At 41.8% G+C, this 19,950-nt stretch overlaps 1 protein-coding gene across 1 annotated transcript in view; it reads right to left on the bottom strand.

Moving 5' to 3' along the window:
- CEMIP (cell migration inducing hyaluronidase 1) overlaps positions 1-18,969 on the bottom strand; it is a 74,087-nt gene extending 55,118 nt beyond the window's left edge. The window contains exons 1-10 of the mRNA XM_014581656.3: positions 18,873-18,969; positions 15,440-15,589; positions 14,615-14,753; positions 13,352-13,588; positions 11,921-12,100; positions 5,879-5,949; positions 5,039-5,134; positions 4,291-4,412; positions 1,857-1,998; positions 778-969 (exon numbers count right to left, since the gene is read on the bottom strand). Coding sequence (XP_014437142.2) covers positions 778-969; positions 1,857-1,998; positions 4,291-4,412; positions 5,039-5,134; positions 5,879-5,949; positions 11,921-12,100; positions 13,352-13,588; positions 14,615-14,753; positions 15,440-15,589; positions 18,873-18,930 — 1,387 coding nt within the window. The 5' untranslated portion in view covers positions 18,931-18,969. The remainder of the gene's footprint in view (positions 1-777; positions 970-1,856; positions 1,999-4,290; positions 4,413-5,038; positions 5,135-5,878; positions 5,950-11,920; positions 12,101-13,351; positions 13,589-14,614; positions 14,754-15,439; positions 15,590-18,872) is intronic.
- Positions 18,970-19,950: the final 981 nt, after the last annotated feature.

Raw genomic sequence — 19,950 nt, 5'->3', positions numbered from 1 at the left:
TATAGCCTGTGCAGGTTTAAGCTAATCCCCCAGAAGAGAGGAAAAAAACAAATAAAACCCCCAAACCACAATTTTGGGGTCAATATTACTGTACCCACGTTCCCATTTCCTCAGTCTCAGATCAATTCACTCAGCATTCTACAGCAACTCTGGTTTACACAAGCACTGTGTCGACTCTGGTTTGCTCGAGCACTGAGATTATAGGGCTGTTCATGTGACTTTAGAGACACATAGTTAACACATCTCCACTGTGTGATGTGGTGTAAATAGATACTAAAAACAGATGGTAGGTTCACTAACAGAATAGTGTTTTTATAAAATGTGATACTGTGTTTCTACCTAAATAGATTAGCATGGCATAAAAAAACCACTCTGCGATAATGTAGAGCCCTAAAAATTTCTCATGACCTGCTCCTCTTCCTCCTCTCCTTTTGGAAAGAAAGGACTTCATTGTATGCTGTACAGAGATGATCCTGTTCTAGAGCATGTACATCCTTTAAACCCTGTAAGCTTAGGCCCACCCTGCAAAGGTTTTGGGAGACAAGATCAAGAGTGGGATGCTGAGGATGAAAAATGGAAAGCCCACAGATAAACCAGAAGACACTATCATCACTTACAGATGTTAGGTGAATTTCAAATAGCAAACAGTATGGGTTTTCACAATAATACAAGTCAACTGAAGGCCAAGCTCTCATTCACATCTATGCAGCTGCTTGGGTATGAAGGAAACAAGAATGTGCCCATGGTTACATGCAAATAACAAAATAAATTCCTCACCTGATACTTTGACCTCGTTAGGCCTACAGGCTCTGCAGGGCAAGACTTGAAATTCTTCTGCCTGATACATGGAATAATCCGTACTGGCAACAACTAGTTTATCTCCAGCCTTCCATGATTGTGCATTATCTGCCAGCCTTAGGATTGTGCTGTTCACATTGGTATCAATGGTTACTGTAAGCTTTGGTCTCACTAGAAAGCAAAAATGAGGATGACAGAGAGTTCAGCTCACCGAACCTTAAGCTGTCAGCTAACTTTCCTGGGCATTTTTGACACCAACAATAGTTAAGCAGTTTACTGATCCTACACAAACAACACAACTCTCCCAAATATTTTCTTGGTTAAATTTGGTTTGTGAAAGCATAAACGAATAAACAAAGGCCCATTTATTAATTACTGGCAAATACATTTTCCATGAACCATTTTACTAAATTTAAATGTAGCCGTTAGTGACTCAACCCACCACACCCACTTAACTCCAGCCCTTGTGGTTGTTCTGCAGTTATTTACAGTAGCAATAAACCTCCCAGAAGTGGTCTTTAACATAATGATTGTTTTTTTTTCCATCAAAGATAACTGCCTTCCCTCTTTATCTCCCTACTAAATGATCTTAAAAAAAAATCACGTGTAATGACCGGTATAAGGGCAGATATTGCTTACATGAAAAATTGCAAAAGAAATAATTACTTTGAAAAGCATGTTGCTTCCCAACTTAATTAGCAAGAAATGCAGTCTCCTCACTTGAAGGAGTGATCCTGCCCCATCTTGAAACTACATTGGACCAAAGTCAGTTGTACAGTAAGTAGAGGTTACTCTCATTGACCTCAGTAGGTGGTGTTCCGTCAGGTACAGTTTGGCTCATCCTATTTCGCTGTGGCTAAGTTCACAGAAGGGAACTCAGGGACTCCAACATCAGAAGAAAGCAAAGAATACAACAAAGGATTTCCCCAATGCATTATTGTGTTTGGTGTTGAATTTCTGCTCTCTCTAAAATAGCCAACTCAGAAGGAGGAAAATTCAAAATGGGATTTCTGCTCTGAATGACATGGCATCTGGGCTTTAAAAAGTGAGTCACATACCGGGTTTTCCACACAGGAACCGCACTCGGTAATTTTGGCAGCCTTCGTCTGTCTGATTCGGACCATGGCACAGAAACCTGTAATCGTGGCCGTTTTTGTAGAAAACCTCAGTTGTTAAATTGGCTCCAGAAAGTGTAACTGCCTAGGATGAGAATAGAAAGGCACATGGGTTGGTCATGAAACATGAACGCATTCACCTCTCACTTGCTCTCTACATAGAATGAGGTTTCTCACCTTAGCATTTAGTTGGTGCACAATGATCACATAACAGAAACAGGATGAATGATCATAGGTCAAATCCAGTTATATATTCTAGTTGGTACATGCACCATAACTTTTTATATGCAGACCACTTGGACTTATTTTTAGATGAATTGTGTCACTCCCACATCTATATTAGGACTCTGTTGGTTGGTTTTTTTTTAACAGTATTCTGAGCTTTGCTACCATTGCCCTGTTTTCCTACTTGACTTTAGATCTTTGCAAGTCTGAGATCAGATTAGAGGGCTAAATAAACTCATGGCTTTCAAGCATTTTAACTTCTCATTTCATTACCTGGGACCAAATGGTGTCTGATCCTCACAGGAGAAAGAGGTGGGAATCCTCCCTCTTTAGAAAGACCAGGGATAACTGCGATCTCTATATTCAGAAAGCATTCGGAACGCTCCCCATTCACCATGAGGTCACAGATTGCCCCAAAGAGGGCAAGAAGAGGTCTCTGCTTTCCCACATACAATCCAGCCTGTGGAGCTGGCTGGAAATGCTGGGAGAGGATCAGGTTACACCATCTGAGGTATGATTCAATACATAGAGTATGCATTCCTCTTGGGGCAGTGCAGTCCATATTATCCCCCCTAAGAGTAGGGCTTCAATACCACAGCCCAGACCTCAGTTTGCAACCCTTTTTGCTACTGCATAAAAGTGCTATATTGGATAGGTCCAGCCAAATAACCTTCACTGAAAAAAGGCACTAGGATCAGACATGAGTCACCATCTAAATTAGGAGTCCGATCCCGCAATTCCTACTGCAATCATCCTCCATCATAGATAGGCACTGCCATCTATGGGACTATTTCTAAAGAAATGGCCTCAAATTTTGTGCTCTACTTTGTGTCTTCCTTAGCATCATTGGGACAGGTTAATTATGATCATCCAATATTCTCAGCTGGTCAATGGATTACATTGATTTACGTCAGCTGAGGATTTAGAAGCTCATGATTTATAACTTTTCAGGAAAAGAAAAATATTGTGTTTCTTGTTTTGATACATATTAACAAAAGCCGCTATTTGTTAAATTAGTATCTGGCCTAGAGGCTCATGTTCTGAGCTGAAATCCCTCTTCCAACACATGAACAAAGGCTGAAATGCATCTGGAGTCAGTTTTACCATAGCCCTGGCAAGTACTTGTGGAACAGATTTTCTCCCCTTGTTGTTCACTATGAGATTAAATTGAAGAGTCAGTTCTGGAAGCCCTTACTCATACAAAGTAGCCCTTATTGCGTGAGTAATCCAATTCAATTCAACACAACTATTCTTGTGAGCACAGGCTCTTCAGGTGAACTTGCTGAATCAGTTCCTGCATGTCTTAATGCTCAAGCCAGTCCTGTATAAACCCAACTGTACCAATCATTTTATTGACTTTTGTTTAAGTGGCACTTGAGTGGCATCATTTTATCAACTGGACTTTGCAGTAGGAATTTGCCAATAAAAACAATTTTTCCGTCACACGACATCAAGTCGCTTTTGCAATTGGCACATGTATTCCCTTCAACATGTGCATTCCAGGATTTAGTTACATGGGTAGCACTGTATGGAAAACTTTTTTCTGCAAAAGAAAAGGCTTTAAAAATGATATTCCCAAAGACGTTCCCCCCATAACCTAATGTAACCTGTAGTTTTAATATAAGGTCACATTCTGTGCTTATTTTTTCCAATAGTTTACATTCTAAGGCCATTTTAGACCCTTAAAAACATTTCCATGCTTTGCTTACCCCCTTTATCTTCCTGTAGGAAACCACATATTTTGTAGCAGCATCTAGACTGTTCACAGCCCCATCTATAGCACTCCAGATTCCAAAAGTGAGAATTTGAAGAAAAGGGTCCAGTTCTACAACCCTTCCTCACACCAGTCCTATTGACTGACCTGGGACTGGTTGTGTGAATAAGGGTTGCAGTATCAGACTCAAACAGAGGAATCGTTTGTTGTACATGCCTTCCATTAATGTTAAAAATTTGCCAGCATTGTGGCCAATCTACATAGAAGAGCATCAAGGCAGCTGACACCTGCAGAAATCAAATGCATTCACATTCTGACACTGTCACCAAGAAGGTCTGAGGTCTACTAGAACCTCCTTGACTTTGATGCTGCAGTTGGTTGTTTACAATTGCACATCAGGCAAGTTAATCCATAGGGGAAATGGGGAATTTGTCCTACCTGGATATCAATGGGGTGATTACAGATTTTGCTTGGATTTGCCACCCTGAGATCAGAAAGTTTCTCTGTGTCTTTGGATCTTGTCTTTTGGGGCTTCTCAAACCACTCCGTCCACTTTACATCTGGAGACAAGCACACACAGGAAAGGTCACTTTATAGAAAGCCAAGCTTAATGCAGCAAAACGGCACTTTGCAGAATTTAGTTTCCAATATTATTAACAAGTTTCTTCAATAACTGCCTAGGTCCTGGCTCTCATTGACAGTCTGGCCACTGCTTTACCATGCTATGAACTGTAGCAAGGCAAGGGAGCATGAAGTGAACAACAGCTACATGGTTTGAGTATGTAGCATGAGAATTTCTATCAGCTGTGGAACTCAAATTTTTCCCTCCTCTCTTTTGCCTTTTGTTTCTATTCAAGTCAGAGTGCAATCAGTTGTTGTTCGTAGACTGAAGACGCCAATCTGAGAAGTGGTGACCACATAACCATAAGAAATAATGAGGCGTGTATTGGTTTGATCTTAACAGATAAACTTTCATATTCAATGCAAAAAAGACAAAGGATTCAAATTATACAGTGAGTCTTGCAGAAGCTGGAAACAAAGATTCTGCTTGTGTTCTTGTTTGGGTTAAAGGCAACCTTTGTCAGATATCAGACCCTCTGTTTCTAAATAGAGGAAAAGCAATTGATGTAGTAAATAGCACTGTATTGCCTTAGCTACTCTGGTAGGTGGCAAACCGATGTCTCACCTTGAACCCACTCACTGGTTGAAGACACATTAAAATGCTCTCCATTTTCAGCCTGGAATAGTTTGAATACTTTGGCCACAGCTGATCCTTTGTGTCCTGTAAAACAATGATTAACAATTCCATGGTTTGCAAATGATAGAAGATAAGAATGTATAGGCAATGTAGCAAGCCTGTGTTTGTCTCTCTTGGAAGACTAGAGCAGATTCAATAATTGCCTGCAAAGTTTCCAGCAGAAGAGTTCCTGCTCTTGAAATAATTTTTTCAGACCCTTTCCTTCTCCTCAGACTTTGTGTTTGCAGAGGAATTCTCAAAAAATAAAAATAAAAAGGTGAATTTGTTTATTTGGTATCTTTTATTTGCTGCATTACATTGTGACAAAAAAGTCACTATCTTCATTTAGAAAATACTTTGGTATTCCGCAACAAATAACCTTAACATTAATAGACTGCAGGGTTTTGAGTAGGATGGTATAATATCACGCCTTAGATTTACATTCCTTGTTAACAGAGATAGTTCCACTGGTTTATGCCAAAAAGGTGGATATATAATCTGGCTTCAGTGGAGATATACTGTTTTATATTAGCTGAGAATCTGGTTTTCTATTTCTGTGTATGAGTAGCTTGTGTCAAATCCCATAAACTGGATGACAATTTGGGGATAACGTAAGGAGATAAGACACTTCTCTAACTCCGGTTCACAACTTCAGTGTAGTATAGCGTCAGACAGTACAAATGCCATGAAACAAATTCACCCATTGCGTAATTCCACTGGCTTCCATGGAATTATACCAGGGAGGAACTTTCCCAGGCATTTTCAAGCAAGCATTTGCTAGTGCATTACCTGGATAGTCAATGTGGTCTTCAACAGAAGAGGAAGGGTTTCCTTTTACTGTAATAAAACTCCAGGGATGCCTGAGAAATCAAGATGAGAAATTATCATATTATTTTATGTTACTTGCATACGTCATTTGTTTTCTCCTCCCTGGTGCACCATCTTCAAAACGGACAGATGTGTGTGACACTGCATTTTATTCTACACTGACTATCTTAACACTTTATATTTCTTTGCTAAATATGCCACAAGAGAAATGAGGTTCAAAGCCAAATCCCGTCTCGATGTAATTAACCATAGGGCTATATAAATGTAACAGGTGGACTTCACTTTTAACTGAATATCTAAAGAGGTTTTTGTGTGATGGCAACACAGGAGACTGGTAATGCTTTTGAGTGACTGCAGTGGTTTTATAAAATATGTTTTTCCCCAAAAGAATTTCAAAATAGCCCAATTTGGTTAAGCAAATTGAATTTGTGCTGAATTTTGTAGGTCAGAAGCCATGGAAATTTGTAATAAACTCTGTTTTATTGATTTTCTGGTAAAAGCTGCTAGAAAAGGTGCAGAGACATGTATAAGAAAATATTTTTTTCCACTTCAAACTCTAATCAGGAGTGGAGATTTATGAGCCATGAGCACTGATTCCACTCTGGCCCAGATCAGTAACAAGTGAAGCTTGTTATTCTAATGGTCAGAAGTGGCCTTGGTTCAGTATCTAGACTAGGGGTGTGAAGAGTAAACGGTTAACCATTAACCTTCATGGTTACATGCAGGTTCCTCCTCCCTGGTGCTGCTGCCTCTGTATCAGCTCCTCCACCCCCGCATGTGAACATGTAACTGTTGAAGTTTTCAGCAGTTACACGTTCATCTAAACAAACATATTTTAACATCCCTAATCTAGACAATTATCAGCAATACTAGAAATACTGGATAGGTTTGGGGAACACAAACTAAATTGTCCCCTCAGCTTTGAAGATGGAGCCTTTTGAAAAGAACACTAATGAGAGCTGCTACACGTGATTTACTGTTGTGTGTCTACACTAGCTTCAGCCAAGCACATTGTTAATTAGTAATGTGCATCACAACTGAACGGCTGCATCTAGACTGGCAAGTTTTTCCACAAAAGCAGCCGCTTTTGCGCAAAAACTTGCCAGCTGTCTACACTGGCCGCTTGATTTTGCGCAAAAGCACTGACGTTCTACCGTCTGAAATCAGTGCTTCTTGTGCAATTGCTTTCATGTTCCCATTCAGGCAAAAGCCATTTTCTGGAAATGTTTTTGCGCAAGAGGGCCAGTGTAGACAGCTAAAAACTGTTTTGCGCAAAAAAGCCCCGATGGCGAAAATGGCGATCGGGGCTTTCTTGCGTAAAACCGCGTCTAGATTGTCACGGACGCTTTTCCACAAAAAGCGCTTTTGCGGAAAAGCGTCCGTGCCAATCTAGACGCTCTTTTCCGCAAATGCTTTTAATGGAAAAACTTTTCCGTTAAAAGCATTTGCAGAAAATCATGCCAGTCTAGACGTAGCCAACAAATGCACCATGGAACATCCACCTTAGCAGAGAGGAGTCCAAACATTTAGCCTAGATTTAGCAAATAAAAACCCTAATAGTGAAAGCATCTGTCTGTTGGCAAAGCTTCCACTGATTTCAGTAAAATTGGGGACTTAATGCTGCTAGGAGTCCAAACCAGTGCTTTAAAATCTGCCCTCGGATTTCTGTGGAAAATTCATATGGACGCTAAGAGACAACTGTCAAAACACACTGTGCATCTCAGGTTTATTATGGCTTGACCCTGTTCCCATTGAAGTAAATAGCTAAATTCCCCCTCAACTTCAGTTAGAGCAGACTCTGTCAGCAGGGTCCAACCCAAATCTATGGTGAGTATGGGGACGGCATGTAGACCCTATTAATCTAAATGGCTTCTCAAAAATCAAGGCAGCTCCAGCAGCTCATCAGTGGCCTGACCACAGGACAGACCCAGGGGAAGCTGCAAAGCTGCCAACACAACTGCCTGAGGCGTCTGCCAGGGAGCCAGATGCTCCTGCTAGAAAACTTTCCTGCATGCTGAGTGCCAAAGGCATTGGAAGGCTGTGATCTCCAGCCAACGAGAAAGGGAGGGGTGGGAATGGTGGAAGAAATGACATTTTATCACTCAGCAGGCAGGACAGCCTCCTCCTCTAATCCCGACCCTCCCCCGCTTTTTGTTAACAAATATCAAAACAAATGACAAACACATGATTAAAAAATAAACAAGGCCACGAGCATTCAAAATACACTGCAGGACAGTTCAGTTTGTTCTTAAACTAATATTTGCGCCTCCCAGGATTTGATTTCCCTTAGTTAGCTGATGGCTTAACAGCATGTTTAAGCCAGTTCATCTTAATGCATATGGCCACATGTCAAATGTCCTGATGGTGTGAAATGTGAGGACTGAATTCCGCTCTCCTGTACACCAGTATGGACCCACAGTAGACCCCCAGAGGCCAGTGTGAGGCTCTGATTAGAACGGTCAGCAGCAAGCACTGAAAGACTGCCTTGATTTATGTATGAAAATAAAGCTCATTATTTAAAGGACACCTTCGTTTCTCAATGAGACAAGGAAGGGGAAGCTCTTCTGTTCATTTTGGATTCAGACAATGGGAAGACATTGTGAACCAGATGCTCAGTTGGCGTAAATCATCATTCCTTTGACTTTAATGAAGCAATGGCGATTTATGGCAGTTCAGGACCTGGTGTAGTGTGACAGAAGTGCAGACAGATGGTTTCTATCTGTCTATCAATCTCCCGGCGTAGCCAGCACTACCAGAAAATTACCCAGGCAGTCACGAGTAACCCGACTCATTGGGCACTTTCAGAAACGTGAGACAAATATATCTTCCCCCAAGACTACTAGTTGGGATTGTACCAGTTATTGTCTCAGCAGCATTCGCAATCCATCCTCAGCAAGGGACATGGGGCAGTGCAGATCTGGCAGATGGGTGTTTGATTTAGTACGGTCAGCCAGCCATCTAGCTAACAGATGTTTCAGGGCGACCAGAGAGACAGAGCAGACAATCCACTCTCCATTGTCTGGTTTCTCCTCTACAGCATCATTTAGAGGGTGGATATATAATCTAGCAAATTGTCCAGAGTAATTTTTACAAAACTACAGTATTTTATCCTGTTCAGAAACAGCAGGGACTTTTTACCTTTGACAGGCTCTTACTTTAGCCAATCTAAAAATGTGCTTAAGTGTACAGTGCACTGACAAGCACTAACTCTACTACAGAGTAAAAACCTAAAGAGGCAGCATGGCATTCATGCCTCCTTGTAGGATTGCCTGTTGATGTACAGTATCAAAGCCCAGGTCCAAAAACGACAAAAATATCAATATCCAGTCCCTTTCCCTCCAATATAATTATCTTTGTTATTGTCTGATTCTGGTACAAATATCTCTTTGCAATTGAGTTTCTGCTCAGAGTAGAGATGGATCCAAGCTACAGAATAAGAACCAAATGAGGCTGTTTCAGTTCAAGCTTTGGGTTCATCCTGGTGAAGGGAAAGGAGTCAATTGTGCTTTGGGGGCTGGTTCTGGACACAGGCATCCCCACGTTTCAGGGTGTTTGTGGGGAATGAGTTATTTGTGGACCAAACTTTACAAGTCTCAACTGAGTCAAAACTCAGAACACTGATCTCAGTAAATGATGACTTCCATGGGATTTTTTCCTGAGGAAGGATGCCAAGCTTTGATAGTTGATTACTAGGCACTGGAGCATTGTGGAACTGAGAATTTTTGCTAGTTTGTTATCCTGATCTATTTTTAAAATAACATTTTCAGATGTGCCCCAGTAAATTAGGTGTCTAACTCCCATTAAAAGGATAAGGTGTCTAAAAAGGTAGACAGATGCCTACTGGGTTTTTTAAAAAAATACACTACACATCTGTCTACATCTTTAGACACCTAATACTTGCATAAATCTGGCCCAAAATGACACAGGAGCTCATGACTAACTAAAGTCATTAGGACTTATGGGTAACATTTTTAAAAAAGTGGGGGGTGTATCTAACTAGCACACAGGGATGCAAGTATTTTTGCAAACCTGTATTTTACATAGTGGTATCCCTTAAAGGATCAACATTTGCCATCAATTACCACATCATAGAATCCAAGATGCCTGTGTTATTTCCTATCAATAGGAAGAGGTGTGTTACTCTCCGACCCCAGGTTTTTGTATTTGCTGAAAATTCTATATATAATGGAGCTGGCGGGGAGGAGGAATTGTGGCCCAAAAACCTGAGTGGTCCTGTTCTAAATCAGTAAGTGAGTGATCCAGAGCAGCATTCCAGCTCTGCGGTCACCACACCACTGAAACTGGTGTTCCTTTATACAGAGGGAGCTGAGACCAGGCCAAATTCCAGTGAGTGGCATTTGCAGGCAGGTGGCCAGGGTCATAATGCCATTGAAATTTGGCTCGGCCATCCCTCCATCCAGATGGCAGGGCAGACATGCCAGATGATGTTGCGACTTTGTGCATCTGGGGAGTCTGTTCCTGAGTGGCAGAATGCAAGGGAGCCTGCTGAGCTCTAGACTCCTGGCAACACTGCGTCATGCACTGTGTAGGTAAGAGACTCCCCAGCCAAGGGAAATCCAGGATCCCTGGGAATGGAAGGAGGTGATGAGTGGGCACTAGAATGAGTTCCAGACTGGGGTGTGAAGGTCAAGGGAGAAAGCAGAAGTCTCCCCCTCATCCAAGAAATATCAGAGTTGGCCCCACTGACTTCTAAATTATATGAAAATGCTGCAGTAGCTCAGCTAGGCAGTGTGGCGAGTGTTAGCTTTTTTATGGCAACCACTAGTTCATGGCAGAGCTGAGTCATAACACTGTAAGTCAGATCCTCTAAACATTTCCGTTATAATTACAATTAAATGCGAAAAGTGTCAGGAGCAGTTTCCTTTCACAAGTATGAAAAAACCCTCCCCCCTCTGCTGAACTGGAAAAAAAGAAATAGGATTTTCAAAATCTTTGTCTGTCTCAAAACTAGAACTGCAGAAATGGAATTCTGACAAGTCATTGAGCCATCAAATGGGCTCTGAGAGGAAAATTTTCAAAGATTGTGGTGGGGTTTTTGTGTAGTGAGTGTTTTTTCCTATATTTGAAGGACAAGTTATTTTATTAGGAATTCTCTGTATTGCATCTCTTGGATGTTACAGGGAATTTGTACTAACAATTAAATTTCCTTATAGACCACTCTGAATATGTAGACCAGCTGCAGATGCCTAATTGCGAGGATGCATGTGCCAAAGATGGGCCTTTGGCTCAGTTTCTGAAGGATTTTTTAAAATGGTCCACAACTCCTTCAGAGTTTACATAGACTATGACTACTGGGTAATAAATACTTTTTTTGCAAAGCAAGGTGATAAACTAAGACTCGAACTAGGCAAACAGCACATATGCTCTAAAAAAGTGTTTGCACCAACATACACTATACATCAGCCAAAGGCGTTTTACAGTTCACAGGGTAAAAATATGCATAATGAATTATGGGATCTGTGCAACACACACACACACACACACACACACACACATGATTAGTTAAATAATATCTTTCTAGAATATCTATGTATTTAACCAGAGCTAGATGGCTGCTACACAAGCCTTAAAGTTTGTTTACCAAAGAGAATTATTATACACACACACACACACACACACACACACACACACACACACACACACACACACAGTACACTGGGTATATTTACATGTGCACTTCAAATCTCTAGGGTCTGGCATCAAAACAAACAGGAATAGTATGTGGGGTTATCATGGAAAAATGCATCCCTTTTAATGTCAATCATGCATTATTTCTCAATCTCTTAATAAAAATGCCCAATATAGACACTGAATGCATCAAACTATTTAATTCATTGCTAAAAAGTTTGCATGGAGAAAAGGAAAACTTTTTTGAGTTAAAGAACATTGTGCCTTTGAAAGAGAGAGAGTGGAAATTATCCGGGTAGATGAAAAGCATAAGAAGGGCTCTGTGCTGGCAGAATTGGCAGGATAGGCACATACCTAAATCCAAGATGAAGGAAATGCTTGCTGCCCAGTTTGGTCATTGCTTTCCTGGCTGAGTCATCCAAGTTCCTAGACCCTTCATCATTCACTGCCACTGACAGGATCATGCCATTGTCAATCTCTCTCAAATACTGGACCAGACGGGCACTCTCCCCTTTCAGTTTGTAGGTATCGAACCTAAAAGTAATGAAAAGCAGCATTTATATCAGGGAGCATCACACCTTCTGTACGTTTCCTCTAGATTAAAAACAGGTATTATATAGAGATCTACAGATTTATATGGCTACAAATACCATTATATGTAATCCCGTGTAAAATGCTAATTGTCTTAATTAGTAGTAACATTTTCTTCAAGAAGGGGCATAAGTTTGAGTGAAGTCAATACAGGTTGTGCCTCCAACAACTGGCACTCTCTGGACTGGAAACATTCATGGTCCATCAGGACCATGGATGCTCCTGGACCAGAGAGCCCAGGAGCCTAATGGCAGGAGGGCCGGCCAAGGCTGGGGTAGCACCAACTAGGGGCCAGAGCCAGTGGAAGTGCAGAGCTGTGGCTGGAGCCCTGCAGCAGTCCCTAGCAGCCTGTGGCAACAGAGCCCGGGCCTGAGCTAGAGCCCATGGCTGAAGCCAGAGCCTGTGGCAGCTGGGCATGGAGTCCAGCTGGCCTAGCAGTAAGAGGGGCCGGAGACAGGGTGCCAGCTCAGACGGTGGCACTGGTCCAGTAGAGGACTTGGGGACCAGTGGCAGGGAACTTCCCCGATCCGACAAATTCTCTTGTTTGGGACCGGTCAGGTCCCAAGGGTGCCAGACCGGGGAGGTCCAACCTGCACACAGAAAAATGCATGGGTGTGAAACTACACTGCTGCTACAGTCGGAACTGAGCCAGAAGCTCCATACCTCCTTGGAAGTCAATGAGATGTTTGCCCGAGGCAGCTCTGCAGTGCCTGGTTAGGTTGCTGGTTTGCTTAGATGTTAAGCTTGCTGGGGCCAGATCCATGTTTCTGTTCTGTCTTTCAGAGCTCCCAGCACAAGTGTGTTGGGCCACAACTACCACAAATAATTTTGTACGTAATAAATCTACTGCTTGCTAATGACTCATCAGAAAGGGAGCTTCTGGGTAAACTGCTCCAAGAAACCTAAAGACTCTGTGATATGTCCCTCTTTGAACCACAATAAGGACCTAATCCTTCAGCGTGCAGAGTGCCATCTACTCTTGCTGACTTTGCAGGGAGTTGAAGACGTGTCATTTTGCAGGATTGGGCCCTACATAGGCTTATGGAGACTACTGAATTGCAAAGAGCTATAACGAGACATACAATGAGACCAACAGAAATCTGTTACTGGAAATTCCCATTGATCTGACGGGGATGCTGGGCTCTAAGGTAATAACAACGGCTTCCAGAGTGCGATGGCTCTAAACCGACTCACCGATCTGAATGGATGACTGCCCCTGTCTTTGGATCGATAACATGGACAATGACACCGCGATGCCCCCAGCTCCTTTCAAAGTAGTAGCCGCCTTCTTCCATGCCACCAGGGTGGAGAGTCTTGTTGAGAAAAGTCCAGGACAACTTTTTCTCACCATGGATCTCAAGGGTTCCACCTTCACCGACCCCAATATATTTTTGCCCAAAGTAAGCGTCTGGCTGGACACCATCATCTGCTCTGTAGGGTTTGTTTTTTTTTTAAAAAAAGCACACATTTATGAATGACTGAGAATATTTTACTATTCAGCCAACAAGCCTAATACCAAAGCCCAACAGGAGAGGAAGCAACATGGTTTAGAAAGTATTTCTTTCAAGAGACCCCAAGGAATACAAAATCTGGGACAGTATCAAAAATAGTCTTTGTTTGAAATAACACTAACAACAGGGGTCAGAGACAATTTAGGACACAGAAAATGCAGCTGGTTCATTAATCACTAGTTTGTTGTTCTTTTAGATTACTATTGACATTCCACTTTAGAATACTTTGGAGTCTTGATGCACAAAAGTTGCACAGGTAGTAAAGCAACACACCTAGTATGGACACAGTTTTATTGGCGAAATGGGCTAACACAAGGATAGCTTTTACCATGTAGGAAAGGGAATAGGTTATGCTGGTATACTTGCATCTATGCTCCTGGCTGTAACTGTATAAAAATAACCACATCTCTAGCTGAAGTAAGGAATGATATCAGTTCCATCTCGGTGTGTGAACCAAGATGAGTGAACACAAAGTTGAAATATTACAGCACATCGCCTAAAAAAAAAGTCTAATGCTTTGCCTGAGTTACCTCACACAGAAAAGGAAAAATTTAGGCATGAGAATTTTCAGACCATGGTAGCTGTATGAAAATAATGGAAATGTGGAGGTGTTTTTCTTGTGACTTTAAAAATATCTGAAAGAATGGAGAGGCTATAAAATTCCTTAAGCAAGATAGCTAATGAGAACAATTAGTAATGAGACATCACACATTTTTCTGATGTGTCCAACCGGTCTTGGACTCACATCCCAGAGTTTCTTCCCTTCCCCCCCCCCCCAAGTTAAATTAGCCCAATTGGCCAAGTAGCCTCCCATAGAGTATGGTTTATATTTAACATCAGTGAAACCTTAATTTATGATGATTTTTTGTATCTCTGTAGAGAAAGAGAATGTGCAATATAGAGATATAGTGCTGAGTTAGGGGATTCATGCGATTTAGATACATACCGTCCATATAAGATGATAGTCACATTACTTTGATATGGACACAGCTCACTGCCAATATGTAACTCTCCTCCATTTTCAATCAATATATGTCGAGTTCGCAAAATGATAGGCTGTGTTTTGTCTTTAATTACCAGTTTTCCTAAGGAAAAATAATGGTATGAAGTTTTAAAACACAGCAAGTCATCAGACCTAGTGCTGCTATTGTGCAGACAGACAGGTCAGCCTTCCCAATTACATCAGAGATACATGCCAAACATATTCCCCAAAACAGCTTTAGCTCCAGATCCTAAAGTGCTTATTTGCCTGTGTGGAAAAACAATCTCAGACTGAAGTCAGTGGAGTTTTGCACGGAGAAGGAAGGAAACCAAGACTGCACAAGCACTTCGGAGTTAAGACTGAATAAAAGCTACTAATACTAGCAGTCTTCTGCAACAAAACACGATACTGTCCTTCCAGGCAAAGTGTGGACACACATCTGCCTTGTTCTGAGCCCCGAAGAATAGTGTTGCTTCATTGGGACATTACAGAGAATTACTAGGACCGGGTTTACAAAGGACATTGTAGGACTAGAACTACTAAGCAAGTTGACGCACATTTGCAAGCTCTCCCGAAAGGACAACAAACAAGTCACTCTTAGTGCCCAGAGGTGATATCATCCCTACCACCACCCACCCTGGTACCAAAACTGGAGCTAGCATTATCCAATATTTGCTCTAACAGGGAGCACCCCCAGCAAGCTGTCCCTGTGCCTTCTGTGCTGCTCTAAGTAGATCTAATGGAGAGTCCTTGTTCCCGCTTGGCTCACAGGCTGGCAGCAGGATTTACCTCCGTCTGTGATGAGGATCGAGTGGACAGTTGCAGAGGAAGAGAGAAGCAGCTTCCTGCCTTTGCCAATTTCAATATGTTGATCTTCATCATGCCCAGCGTTCCAGGGTGCCAGCTCAGGATCCTGATCTGGACAGAGTGGAGCTGCTTCTGTTGATAGAGACGAAGGGAAGATGACAAATGATCCCTGCTTCACTCAAGAAAGTGTCACATCTATGCCTCGATAATGCATTCAAAGAGGATGCCTTATCCATGAAATGCAGAGATGCCCCATCTTGACTGGGCTATGTACGAGTCACAATAAAAAGAAAGTGAACTATTACTTCGGGAACACGCTCTGCTGGACTCAAGCAGCACAAACAGTTCTATTACCCTGCACAGCAGAATGTCACTGATCCCACTGCTCCTGGACAGCGGTAGAAAAAAAGGGGAGTGTTTTGCCCTTAATGCTACAGCTCTGCCTATCAATGTCCAGCTAGAATATATGTAGCACTTTAAAGACTAACAAGATGGTTTAATAGGTGATGAGAAAGTGGGTCTGGCCCACGAAAGCTCATTACCTATTAAACCATCTTGTTAGTCTTTAAAGTGCTACATAGTTTTTCCTTTTGTTTTAGCAAGATCAGACTAACACAGCTACCTCTCTACTACTATCCAGCTAGAATGTAGGCAGCCTGTCACTGGCTGCACATAAATGTCTGCTCTCAGGAGCAAATGAAAAGGGAGAAAAGAAGACCCAACCTGAACCATCACCTAATACATTAGCTAATGCTAAACAATATCTGTGTGGTTTGGTAAACTAAAGAGGGCAGGAGGGAGGTGGAGGGGAACGTACATTTCTGCAACTTTGCCCTTCAGCTAGGATGGGAAGCATGAGTGGTTTAAATACCATCACATGATGGTTTTCAGGGAGTTTCCAGCCTGACCAAAGCCAGGAAGAGCTAGGAATCTCACGAGAGGAATAAAAGATGGAAAGACACAAAGTCAAAGAAAATAAGGATTCTCCCTCTTGAGGTTTGCACATCACTCGTCTCCACATACCTATTTGCTTTCTGATCACAAGGACAGGTTTGTCTCATTTATGCTCCTACATCAAATCCAAGGGCATCTCATGTTACAAGTATTAAAGCAGGGACATTTTAAATCTTACCCAACATATTAGCAACATGTCTACTATAGTTCAACAAGATGTGTGTGTATTTCATGAGAGTTAAAAATTTCCTAACAGAAGAAGATTGTTCAAACTCCCATGGACCTCAATAAACCCTCTCGTATCAATGGGAGTTGCAGGGTCTCACCAGCTCTTTGAACTTTGTCCTGTGTGATTCCCATGTTCTTTCCCTCTTAAAATAAATGCAGCAAAGTTGAGGTACTAGATCAATCTGCAAGATCACTCCATATCTAGGACAATGGATATGGGGTGAAATCCTGGCTCCACTGAAGACAATGGTAAATCTCAGTGGGGTCAGGGACTTCTCACAAGACATCTAGACCAATGAGGAGGCCTTTGTTTTTGTAATGGACATAAATACATTCCCACTGAGGGGCCAGGCAGTCAATGTGGATCAGTTTTAAGACTCGATCACTATCAAGTGTTCCAGTGCTGATGCTCAGGAAATACTGTGATGATTAAAGAGCCAATATTTTGTATTCTTTTGCCATTGGAGAAGCAGAAGGACAACTGGAATTCTGTAACATCCTGAACAAAATCTGTCCATCTGCATTCAGTTTCCTGACACATTCCAAATCAACTCCACCTCTTAAGAAAACAATAGAATTAGATCAGCCACTGGTTTGGTGTCTCTTAAGGACACCCTTTATTGAGATGCCAAAGTACCAGTTATCCAGGGTAGCAAGAAACATTTCATGTGTGCAACATGTGTCCTGGCTCTCCATGCGTTCCCATAAAAATGCAGGGATCAAGTCAAAGAATGCCAATCATCTGTGGAGCAGGGACTCATGCACTGACAAATATCCTGGGCTCAAACCAGATATGTGCACCAGTTTGAAAACAGGAGTAATTCCACTGGTGTCAATGGTATTTCTCCTGAGTAGCGCTGGAGAAGAAAAGATCAGAATCAGGCTTCTGATTTGTACTGGAAGACTCCTAGAATCAATTAGAGTAGCCTGAAAAAAAGATACATAACATAACTCAGGCAGTAGATGAAACTTGCACTAGAAGCAGATGCCTGAGGGGAAAAAACCCACTAATTTGAATAGACAACAGTTGAAAGATGTTCAAGGGTTCTATAAGGGACAAGGATAATTGAAACTGTGCTCAAATCAAGACTACAAATCAATCACAGACACGAATGGACAGCTAAGTCAAATTTAGCGGTATAATTTTCCAAACAGGCTAAGTTGGATGGGTAAAAGCCAGCTCGTTATTATTTGTTTGTTTAGCATGGATGTTTTTCCAGTGGTCAAGAAAAGACAACCTCAGCACTGAGAAACTGATAGTCTACGACAGTCTACGACAGGCAAAGAAGGAATCAGAGGTTAAGGGAGGGGGTTTATTCTTATGATTTGAATTCAAATTAGCAAAAGCCAGGACCATTCAGAGTTTAAGTCCCAAGCTCCATCCTTAACCCATTCACATGAGGAGCCGTGTGGAAACTACAGTCCAATCGGAGTCTGTTCTCCAGGAATATATCCATTCCCAGCCACAGGACTGAAACATCAGGCCCTAGCAGGGTTAACTGGCTCTCTAATGACCATTTACTTCATCACAGGTGAAATTTCAGTCTTATCTATGAATCCCCTTGTGTTTTTACACTAAGATGTCAGCTCCACTTCAGGGCACTCTACAGGGAATCATCTCCATTTCCTTTCCTGTCTAAAATTCCCTAATGTTGTTGCTTTAGAGGTTACATTGGGTGAGTAGGTGTTTAAAAAACAACAACACAGAAATCAGGCACCCTTAGAATACAAAGCAAACCACTGGGAGGAGAGCTGTAGCATGGAGAGACCGAACATAATGCATAAAATGCTTTTATGAGCATCACCTATAGAGGGACAAAGGAAGCATTTCGAGATAGGATGGGCTTTTTGCTCTCCCAAGAATTTCAGATATTCTATCCATGAAGGCAGAGTGAGGAAAATGCAATAAAATGCCCAGAATGCACCTCTCAGAACAGCTCTTGGGCTACTTTATAAACTTGACTTTTTCACATTCTAATAATGTTTACTAAGGAGCTGAAAAAATTATTTGGTTTCCTCCTTTGTGCCTTTAATGAAGCTGTGCTAAACTAGGGAGGCTGGAGGGATTGGGGGAATTAATCCTGTAGCATGTTTTCCCCATATTGCTCTTGCTAGAAACTTCAGGCAGACACAGGATTAAGGGCTAAAAAAACACCTGACCTACAGCTGCACTTTCCTGTTACAAATACTGTGGTCACAAACCCCTTCTCCCCTTGTGTTGGCTGAAACTTACCTGCACATACAGAAGAGATTACCAATAGAAGTGAAACAAAATGCATGACCGGATCCATTCTGGGGTGTGAGATTGCTTTCAGTATTCTTAGTTCTGTAGAGACCTGTAACAAAGAACACCAAGGCAGGAATTAGATCTTTGTCAACTCAAGCATGTTTTAAGCAAAAATTACACAGGACATGGAGAATTACATCCAGGCCTTTGCTTTTCACTCTTCTTGACTTGTTAGAGAAGGACAGAAAAACAGGCCCTTTCTCCCTCTCCAACACACCCCTTTGTTAGGTTTAAAATTAAACCACTCGGATATTCAAACACGTACACAGAAGTAAATCAAAACATGTCACAGGAAATGTCTTAGGAGTGCAGTATAAACACATATGGTAGTAGTACTATGGACGACTGCATAGTCACATAGGGCGTGGGGGGAGCCTAACCCCCAAACCACAATGAAAATAACAGTTAGGATCCAGTTTTCAGAGTGGCCTCAACGTGAGACATATAAGCTGTATGCCTGTATTCTGGACATACAACTTTTGGCAAACATGTTCTGTGCATCCCAAAAATTCTGACCTATGCTCAGTTGCAGTTTTGAAGCTGCACCTTCTGGACTTTGGGATGCACAGTAACTCAGCCTCTCCAAACTGCAATTCTGGGAGCAAGCCTGAAGGCTGCTGGTAGAAATTTCCCCCCTGAAGAGCTAGTGTCAGTGTCATGAAATTTAGATTTGGAGTGGGCTGGAGCACTATCTGGAAGTAATCTCAGTGAGTTCAGGCTGACTGTAAATGTAGCCCATGCGTTAAAGAACCTGATTATGGAACTGTGTCTCATGCTGGTGGGAGTTCATTGACATGAATAGTCTCATGGAGGCCAAGGGTTATACACTTCTGTGCAGAGTACTGATGTAAATGTTCATTCTTATGTATCTGTAAGGCATTGTTTAAAATGCATATTTTTCATCCAGTATAGTCCTTGGAGCATTACATTTCCTTATGCAAAATTCTGTAGTGAGGGACTTTTAAAGAAACTTGTTTATAACCCATAGGAGTCAGCATATGATGAGACAGATTGTTCATTTGTC

This window comes from Pelodiscus sinensis, chromosome 14 (assembly GCF_049634645.1).
Source record: "Pelodiscus sinensis isolate JC-2024 chromosome 14, ASM4963464v1, whole genome shotgun sequence".
NCBI classification, from domain to species: Eukaryota; Metazoa; Chordata; order Testudines; family Trionychidae; genus Pelodiscus; species Pelodiscus sinensis.
Note: the sequence above shows the minus strand (reverse complement) of the source record. Positions and strands in the feature narration are given on the sequence as shown.